The sequence below is a fragment of the Pteropus vampyrus genome, unplaced genomic scaffold (genome assembly GCF_000151845.1).
Source record: "Pteropus vampyrus isolate Shadow unplaced genomic scaffold, Pvam_2.0 Scaffold114, whole genome shotgun sequence".
In the NCBI taxonomy this organism is placed as follows: Eukaryota; Metazoa; Chordata; class Mammalia; order Chiroptera; family Pteropodidae; genus Pteropus; species Pteropus vampyrus.
Window position 1 is genome coordinate 1,089,491 of NW_011888895.1, and position 10,503 is coordinate 1,099,993.

At 36.0% G+C, this 10,503-nt stretch overlaps 1 protein-coding gene and 1 pseudogene across 3 annotated transcripts in view; one reads left to right on the top strand and one right to left on the bottom strand.

Moving 5' to 3' along the window:
* Window positions 1-4,826: 4,826 nt before the first annotated feature.
* MORC3 (MORC family CW-type zinc finger 3) overlaps window positions 4,827-10,503 on the bottom strand; it is a 41,308-nt gene continuing 35,631 nt past the window's right edge. Inside the window, exons 16-18 of one of the 3 annotated variants that reach the window (XM_011365643.2) lie at window positions 9,922-10,460; window positions 8,467-8,624; window positions 4,827-6,324 (exon numbers count right to left, since the gene is read on the bottom strand). In XM_011365643.2, coding sequence (XP_011363945.1) covers window positions 6,171-6,324; window positions 8,467-8,624; window positions 9,922-10,460 — 851 coding nt within the window. In that variant the 3' untranslated portion in view covers window positions 4,827-6,170. Of the gene's footprint in view, window positions 6,325-8,466; window positions 8,625-8,894; window positions 9,007-9,921; window positions 10,461-10,503 lie in introns of those variants that run through there. The other 2 variants (XR_002781703.1, XM_011365642.2) reach the window with 2 other exon arrangements.
* Window positions 7,180-7,298, top strand: LOC111743469 (annotated as a pseudogene).

The following is a 10,503-nucleotide window of genomic DNA, read 5'->3' on the forward strand; positions in this document are numbered from 1 at the left end:
TATCAACATTATGAATACTGATGCAAAAAACTTCAACAAAATACTAGCAAACCAAATTCAGCAACATATTAAAAGCATTAAACACCATGACCAAGATAGATTTATTCCCGGAATGCAAGAATGACTCAAAATATAAAGAGCAATCAATGTAATTCACATTAGTGACATGAAGGAGGGAAAAAAAACTCGATCATTTCATTTGATGCAGAAAAAGCATTTAACAAAATTCAACACACTTTCATGATTAAAAAAAAAAAAACAATAGTAAACTAGGAGTAGAAGGAAACTGCCTTAATATGATAAAGGTGGTATATGAAAAACCCACAGCTAACATCATACTCGGCTGTGAACGACTGAAAGCTTTTCCTCTAGGATTAGGAACAAAGATGATACCCAACTTCACTGCTTCTATTCAACACAGTATTGGCAGTTCTAGCTAGAGCAATTAAGCAAGAAAAAGAAATGAAAGACATCTAAACTGGAAAGGAAGAAATCAAATTATCTCTTTGCAGATGACATCATCTTTTATATACAAAACCCTAAAGATTTCACACCAAAAAAAAAAAACAACTGTTAGAGCTATTAAATGAATTCAGCAGACTTGTGGGACACAAAATCACACAAAAATAAGTTGCATTTCTAAACACTAACAATGAACATTCAGAAAGTAAATTCTCTGATAAGACAATTTCATTTACAACATCATCAAAAAGAATAAAACACTTAGGAATAAACCACCAAGGAGGTGAAAGACTTGTACAATGAAAACTACAAAACATCGCTAAAATTAAAGAAGACATAAAAGATATCCCATTATGTGGTAGGGCTTAATATTGTTAAGATGACAATGCTGCCCCAAATAATCTACAGATTCAATGCAATTCCTCTTAGAATCCCAACAGCGTGTTTTGCAGAAATAGAAATACCTGTCCTAAAATTTGTATGGAATCTCAAGGGACCCTGCATAGCCAAAACGATCTTGAAAAAATTGGAGGACTCACACTTCCTGATTTCAAAATTTACTAGAAAACAATAGTAATCAAAACAGTGGCACTGGCATAAGGAAATACAGACCAATGGAACAGAGAACCCAGAAATCAATCCTCATATGTATGGTCAATTTTTGACAAGGACAAGATGACCATTCACTAGGTAAAAGAAAGACTTTTTCAACAAATAGTACTATGGAAACGATATCCACATGCAAAGAATGAATTTGGAATCTTACGCCATGTGCAAAAATTAACTCAAAATGAATCAGAGACCTAAATGTTAAGAGCTAAAATGATAAACTCTTAGAACAGGAAAATCTTCATGACGCTTAATTAGTCAATGATTTGTTGAATATGATACCAAAAGCACAGATTAAAAAAAGAAAAAAATGGGACTTCACCAAAATTAAAAACTCTTATGCCTTAAAGGACACGATCAAGAATGCAAAAACCACCGACAGAATAGAAGAAAATATCTGCAAATCACATATCTGATAAAAGATTAATATCCAGAATACATTAAAAAAAAAAAAAACTCCTGCAACTCAATGAACCCATTTAAAAAATGGGCAAAAGACTTGAATAGATATTTCTCCAAAGAAGATCTACAAATGGCCAATAAGCACATGAAAATACCCCTTCCTCATACCCTTTAGGATGGCTATTATAAAAAACAAAACAACACAAAACAAAACACAAGACAATATCAATGTTGGAGAGGATGAGGAGAGACTGGTACACTCCTGCACTGCTGGTAGATATGTAAATGGTGTAGTCTCTGGGGACAGTCTGGCAATTCCTCAAACACTTAAACACAGAATTACCATGTAATTCAGCAATTCCACTCCTAGGTAATGTTCTTAGCATTGTTCTTAATAGCAAAAAGGTGGAACCCAGATGTCCACGGACAGATGAATGAATAAACAAAATGTGGCACATACAATGGAATATTATTCAGCCTTAAAAAGAAATCTGAGATATACAACATGAATGAATCTTAAAAATGTCATGCAGAGTAAAATAAGCCAGATACAAAAGAACAAATATGTTGTTTCCACTTACACGAAGTACCTAGGATAAGCAAATTCAGAGACAGAACGTAGAGCTCCCCACAAGCTGGGGGTTTGGGGGATGGAGTTTGGTGGTTTGTTTGGGATGAAATTCTGGAAATGGAATAGTGGTGATTGCACAGCAGTGTTAATATACTGAATGCTACTGAATCACATACTTACAGATGGTTAAATGGTAAATTTTATGTATATTTTTCCACAAAAAAAAATTTAATTAGCCAGCTTTGGTTCAGATCACAGTACCGACTTCCAAAACACAGGCCCGCGACTTCCAACAGCATTTGACAGGAAACCCATGGGAATTAGCAAGTATGTTGATGACTCGTGTACTTTGTGAATATAAAGCACAATTACATTTTGTTCCAAAGATACAGCTGAGTCAGATTTAAACCAAGACTGTATATTGTTACCATATTGAGATCTGCTTTGCAAATTACTTGGAATCTCGGAACCTCAAGGTTGAACTTGTTTTGCACGTTTGAAATAGTAAACTGCATTTACTCACGACTCATTCTTGTGAGAATGTTTGTGTAGGAACTTGATTTACACTCATTTTATAAGTTGATGCAGTTAATAACTTCACCTGTATTTGAATGGCTTGAATTTACCAAGACACTCCCCTTTGGTCTTGACTTTCTCCCTACAGGCCAGTTTATAGGACTAAACTTTGGGAACATGACATTTAATTCTAAAAAGCTAACACAAGCTAACACATATATATTTTCCTCTACACAAAGCAGATATTAATGGCATTCCTTTTGTGACCCATGGCCAATGACAAATATATGGAAAGACCTGAATCTAGTGGGTCTCACTACACTCCAATGGGCCTGTTTATGAGACACTGCAAAATAAGACTAAGCCTGCTATGGATTTTCTGAGAGCCAGACATTGTCTGGGTAGTGTTTAGGCGTCATTAACACAGGCTTTTTGCTTCTTTCAAGCGATAAGAGAAAGAATCCTAAAGAGTAGGCAAAGAATATGATGTAAGACACAGAAAAAGAAAATAAAATGGCCAATAAAACATCTGAAAACATGTTCAACCTGAGACAAATACAAGCTGCCATTTTTTCACATACCCAAAGTTGATGGAGAAAGGAAAAAAACACGCTCATACATTTTATTATTTTTCATGAATATGAATTCCTGCATACACTCTTCGATCTATCCATAGTCACTGCAAGGGATTTGTACTTGGATATACCTGAAAAAGTATGTGTGATGTACACTGATTCTCCTAGCAGCCTTTTTTGTAATATTTTTGCAAAAGACTGAGAAATAAATGAGCATTAAGAACTTTCCTATCATAGAATGTGACTAAAGCTGTTCAAGAGTAATATAGAAATGTTGTTACCGATTACGTGGTGTAACACCTTTGTGTAAACTTGATACAAATATATAATCATATATAGATATAAACTTTAATATAAACTGAGTGCATATATGTGAATGTGTATGTATTATGCAGCTAATCTTTTCTGGAAGGGCATCCAAAAGACAATAGTAGTTACCCTTAGGTAGGCAGTAGGGCAGTCTTTTCACTTGATTCCATTCTGTCCCACTTACATTTCTATCGTGGGCACCAATTCTGCTCCTCTCCCCGCTCCTGCCTTGCTCGCCCCAGTGAGAAAGTGCCCACGCTGATCCTGAGTTTGTTTCAGGAGCCACTTGAGTTCAATGCTGTAAACGCTCATTGCTGGAAGGCACAGATCGATGGCCCTCAGCTCTGCCAGCGTACTGGGAGGCCTTGAAAAACGCTGATACCTGGTCCGATTCCAAAGACTCTGGCGTAATTAGTAGGAGGTGTATCCTCCACTGCGATTCCAAAAACCTCCCCAGGTAATTCAAATATGCAGCTAGTGAGAACCACCAGTATATATCACTTTAATGATTTCTCAGTGACAAATAATGACCTAATTAATGGGCCATGTGAGAGCAAGAATCAAGCGTCTGAGACCATGGGCAGAGTCACCAGTGGTACTAGTACCCATGAGGAATTTCAGGCCCAAATGAAGGGCACATCAACATGACAAACCCCTCCTGTGGTGTCAACACTTAGCTTTTAGAGATTTTTGTAGCCTTACCTGACTAAAGCAGGTCCCATTTGTAAATATCCATGCTGTTTTTAAGCAACACTGACACCTTACACTAGCTTTTTACAAATTTAAAATAACAACAATCAAGATAGGTATCGCTACCCAAATACCATATATACCATGAAAGCCCATGTTGGTCTTCTGTGAAATTTTTTAGCCACATTTTCGAAGAATCATACCTTGGCAATATTTTTATTTAAAGGGAAAAATACGTAAGTACTTCTGAAGAAGCAATTAGCAAAAAAGCTTTGTTACTAACTCTATGATTAACTTTCCCATTAAGCCGGGTAACAGCCACATAAAATAGATTTTTTTTTTTTTGCAAGAATATATCTGACCAAAAGGAAGGGAAGAATAGCAAATTCCAGAAAGAATTGCTACATAAATATTCACAAATTTAGACATACTCTACATGGCTGCTATCATTGAGGCAAGTTTTCTTTAAATTAAATGATTTATTTGCAGAAAATTTTCTCAAGTATAAAATATAAGCATAAACGCACACACTGCCTCTCAAGATAAAAGGAGTCTTAATAGAAACAGTCTTCTATATATACCTTGTAATTAATATAGTAAAAAGAGCTCAACTTGAGGGTCTTGATGGACACAATTTTAGTTTTCAAAATATAATCCAAGTATAGAATTCTTTAAAAGTAATATCTGAAGAGTTAGCCATCGTATGTTTTTATTTTATTATAAGAAATTTGAAATTTTGGCCAGATAGTTGTGACAGAAAACCAGCTTCATACCAAAAAATACAGTTTCAATTACTTTATCAAGCAAATAAAACAATCTTCATTTATTTGCTTTTTCTAGAACTTAATGTACAGTAAAACTTTAATCTTATATACAACAGACATGTAATTAAGCATACATACAAAAAGGAGCACGTACTGAATGTTCAAAAATGAAAGTAAAAATAAATAGCAATGATAAAACTTTGAAAAAAATAATGCACATTTTAGTTGTGGAAAATAATGATTCTTAATTATATATATACATAGTTATACTTAATAGAAAGCCATCTCTTTAAAATTGCACAAAACATGGGATCAATAAAGCATAACTTTTATAGCATGTAATACTATAATCCTAGGGCAATTTGTTGCTTAACTCCAGGATATAAAACACTTAGGTTTGTAATATAATAAAAGGTATGCAGTATTGTTCGAGAAAGATTGTCTTCCTCAACTCACATTAACCTGTAGTAATCCTACAAAAGGCTGTACAGGAGATTTCATAAAAAGAAATATTAAACAATTATTGTGCCCACTCCATGCTGACTAAGCAGCCAAAATGGGCTTCAAAGTAAACATGGTGAGACATTTAATATTTTGGATACTTTCTTATACCAAAGTTCATTTCTTTGTTCTATAAAATCACTTTGTTTTAAGCATGATTGGCAATCTCAGCACAAGAAAATCTTGGCAAAATGGTTAGAGTTTTTGCTTGCCTTACTTTCATGAATAAAATATTTCAGGAGTTAATTTATAGAAAAGAAACATTAATGCTGAATTCACTCACAACTTATCAGGAGTGTTAACCCATTTTTTAAAATATCCTGTTTAAAATTCTCTGTAAGAAAATCGAAGGTATCATTTCCATTTGTATTATGGCACAGCTCTCAATTCAGATAAAAATACACTTTCGGGAACCAGAAAAGATTGCACAAAGGTTAGGGGCAACCTGAACACCTCTTTGTGAAAAACACTCAAGTCCTCTAGGGTAATAAAAAAATATGTCTGCAGACTTACTTGTAAATATTTACATTTCAAACAGAAACATGAGTTAGCTATTCAGCTGCCCAACACCAACGACTCAAAGGTGTTTCAAAAGGTGTGATAATGTGTCCACACGTTTGTGGCCACAATTGAATGCATAGAATGCAGTAAAAATTATGTTTCTTCAGGCTGTCACCTATCATACCTATTAAACAAAATCGTTTACATTTTGAAAGCTGTACAACCAAAAGAAGTGAGCAAATATTTTTATTATCTTGCACAAAATATACTTTAAGTACTACTGATTTCACTCATTTGTTCGACAACCTGTCCTAAAATCTCATCGACTACATCGACATCATAATTCACTTGCTGAAGATCAAGGTCAGGTACAATCATGGCCAGCAGCTGTCCTACGTTAACTCGAAGAGATCGGAGTTTGAGGCTGTAAATGCAAATATCACAACCATTAGATGAACACTGTAATACATTTTAATATTCATGTTGGCCTTAATATGTAAGTGAAACATTAATCCACTTAATAATTCATAACTAAATGTGATAAGTACTTATCTGCTGGTAAGCAGTGTTTCACAGAACTAGTATCTGTTTGGTTCCACCTAATACAATTTTGATTTGAGACTGAAGAAAACATGAACTGGTAAAAAATATAAATTATAAGGTGCTATTTACAATTCAAAATATTGTTATCACCTGGAAAACTAGTGCTATACTAGTGAAAATACTTGGTCTGAGAATAAGACTGTCTCTTCTTTGAATTTCAGCTTCCTTTTGAGGAAAAAAAACTGAACTGTTCCCTAAAACATGTTCTAAGAGGAAACAGAAATAGTTCTGTGGTCAAATAAGCTTATAAAACATTGGGTCAAATAATGTTCAATAAGACTGAAAAAGCAAAACTTCTTTGAACCTTTCATATACTAAAATTCGCTAACTATCCATTTGCCTATGCATTTACAGGGAAGTGTTTTGCTGGAAACACTGGGAAATCCTGGATGAAATCATCAACCCTTCCAAATTCATACACATGTATCCGAATATGAACATTCTAGGCTTGAAATACCTACAACTGTACTGCAACCACTGCCTCTCCTTCAAAGACTGAGTGAAACACACAATCAAGAGAATGTTACAGTGGCTCTTGTTCTGTGCCCCTCTCAAATGAGAAGTCCACATTCAGTCTATGCACACTGATCATTCTAGGGTGGAAATCTCTGAAGGGGCAAGATGCTCATCCTTGGGTTGACAATGCAGAAAAATGTGATTTTAAAAATGTTTTGTTGTCTACGGCCATGCCACCCTAAACAAGCCCGATCCCGTCTGATCTCAGAAGCTAAGCAGGGTCAGGCCTGATTAGTACTTGGATGGGAGACCACCTAGGAAGACCAGGTGCTGTAGGCGTAAAAAGTAAAAAAATAAGGGATTGTAAGCTGACAAGGTCCTTGCAATCTGTGAGGTCAACCAAGGGTTGCCTCATCTAAAAAAAAAAAAAAAAAAGTTTTGTTGGCTTACATGGTTAGATTCTATTGGGCCTTTGATAAAATTTTACATCATTCTCATGCCAGCTGTTTTTATCCAAGCTTTCCCATTCATCTTCCATCAGACGCCTATGGTCCAAATATTTCTCTGGTTTGCTTTGCAGAAATTAACCATCCTATGTCCTACCAAGAATATCTCCTTTGTCATAACCAACCTTTTATCTACATGAAAAGTAGACAAAAGACTAGTGTGACCCTACGACTCCCTTATCCATGCTTTTTTGGAAGTCTCTGACTGTCCCTGGCTAATTCTTCCCATCGACCAGACATGTCACAGATTCCTACTTTTAGTGTATAAAACACCACTGTCCAAGAGAAATATTGTGAGCTCCATATGCACTTTAAAATATTCAAATAGTTCAAATAAAAAGTAAGATGAAACAATAAATTTTAGTTACATATTTTAGTTAAGCCCATGTAGCTAAAAATATTATGATTTCATCATATAATCAAAATATTTTACATCCTTTTTTCTTTCTTCACACTACGGCTTCAAACTGTAGCACATATTTTATACCTAAAGCACATCTCAATTCAGACTAGCTGGAATTCAAGTGTCAGTAGCCACATGTGGCTTTACATTTTGGAAAGCAGAGGTGTAAAAGATCATCAGTTACTCAAAGTTTAGTGTGCAAAAGAATTGTCTGGGAGATCGTTTCAAAGTTTCCATTTTAACAGACTGCACTAACGCTCAAGGATCTGCATTTCTACAGGCACCATAGATGCTGTGGTTTCCATTTTTAGAAACACTGGCTGGAAGTTTTTTCTGACTTCTTGCCCTCCATACTTGTAACATTCAACTCTTTCTATTTCCATGAACAGATTTAACGGAATCCTTAAAAAACTAAGCCAAAAATCAAAGTAATACAACTGATGTCAAGTAAGGATGGTAGGAGATTATTTCTCAACAACAGTTCCTTTCGAGTGTGAAATCCTACCACATTAGCAGGAAGAGCTGTATGATTTTAGTGAACATTCATTACTATTAAGGAGCCTGTGTCTCTTAATGCGCAGTAATCATTTAACATTACCTTTCTCCATCAGCAAAATTTACAGACTCTTCAATGTTACTTGAAGTTGAAACATCTGTTCCTATCTGTTGACTTCTGGATTTTAATTGTTCAATTTCAGTTTTCAGTTCTTCACACTGTGAACGAATTTGTGATTTCTCCATTTCCAATAATTCAACCTGACCAAAAAAAAAAATTAACTTTTTAACTGTAAAATTTTAAAACAGCAACATCATGTGCAAATATAAGCTAAGACATGTAAAAACTGTTTGAAGATTACCATCAAAAAAACATTAAACAGCCCCCAATAGCTTTCTATAAACAAAGCTTCATTTTAAATTTCACTTCTCCCTCTCTTTACATTGAAAGAACAGAAAATGTCAATTACTCCTTGAGTAAAAAAAAAAACTGGTACCTAAAAACTGAAAAACCGAGATAAAAATGCCTACGTCATGTTGATGTCACAGTGGCTTTCATCGTGCACACTCGTCAGCTCTGACACGAAGCTCACATTTTTATTTTTGTCGTCGAGCTCCTGGGCCAACCCATCAAGACGAATGCCTGAATGAACAGTTTCATCAGCGGTGTTTCCAGGAAGGAGCAGTTCTGTTTTTTCCAAACTCTTTTTAGCAGAGAAATCCTCCTTTCCAACACCATGTAAATACGATATATAAAACAGATTTTTTTAAGGGAGCTACTCAAATTTGAATTCAGGGATGTGCAGAGGCTACTATTTGTCTTCTGATATCTAAATCTCCTTCTACCTCAGTAGAAAAATCCCGAATTAAAGACTCCATTTCCGAGGCACCCATTAGCCAGGTGACTAACTTGTGAAAGACAGAATGTAAGCAAATTTCCAGAACCGAAATTCCTCTTCCCTGCTGCCTGGAATGTAGAGAGATGACAGCTGGACCTGAAAAGCCACCTCAGACCACAACTACAGGATGTGAAGCAAAGCAACAATGGAAAAGGAGCCTGTGTCTCTGATGACTGTCAAGCTGCCTCTGTCATTTGGGTTTCATGTCATCTGCAAACAAAGCTAATCATAAGTGACATAGGGAGCATCTATAAAACGAAGATATCACCATCCACCTTGTATGGTTATTACGAGGCTTATGAATAATGGATGAAAAGTTCCCACTATATTTTAGCAACTGAGTATCTCAAAAAGGGAATGACATCGGTATTTTAGCAGGACAGTGCTTCGCTGTACATCAATGTCCTTGCACTACGGGATTTATCATACCTGGTCACCACCCATTAAAATGCAGCCATGCCCATCTCAAGACATTTCAAGAACCAAAACTACCCCTACACATTTCCATGTGCCCAGGATGACTCCCCAGCTGAAAACTAGTGGAGTAACAGTCAGTAGATGGAAATACGGTTTATTCTAATCTAGCTACTGCCAGTCCCTTAAGGCTTAGATGTCCCCAGATTCCCATGACTATCGTGACGCCGAATGATAACACGCACCTCACTTTTATACTGATCCCTCTCGGTAGTACATTTGTCCAGCTGTCTGAACACATCGTCAAGCTGCACGACCATCTCGTCCACTTCGCTTTTGCTCTCGCTGCTGGCACACTGACCACATTCAGGCTTGACGTGCTGCAAAGCACTACACTGTGTTTTCAGCCTCTCTATTTCTTCCAGAGCTTGCCGATACTGAGATAGCATGAGGTCCGGACTTTCAGATGTGCCGTTAATACTTTCGCGTAAAAACACAGCATCTGTTTCAGTGGACTGATGGCACGTTTCCTTCTTTACATATTTGTTGTTCATTTCCAGTATCCTCTGTTGTAACACTCTGATTTGGTCAGTAAACATATCACACTGTCTTTTATAATTTTCTTTTTCTTGAGTGACCAGAAGCAGCTCATTTTTCAGGTCATTTAACTGGCAGCCAGCCTCACCCACAGATTTATCAAAAGTTTTCTGGGTTTCATGCGTCTTTCCTTCAGCTTCCACATGTGATGGCAGGACAGCCTTGTCATTTCTTGCATCTATGTCATCTTCAACGGGTTCTTCCTTTTTAACAACTGCACTTGGTAATTC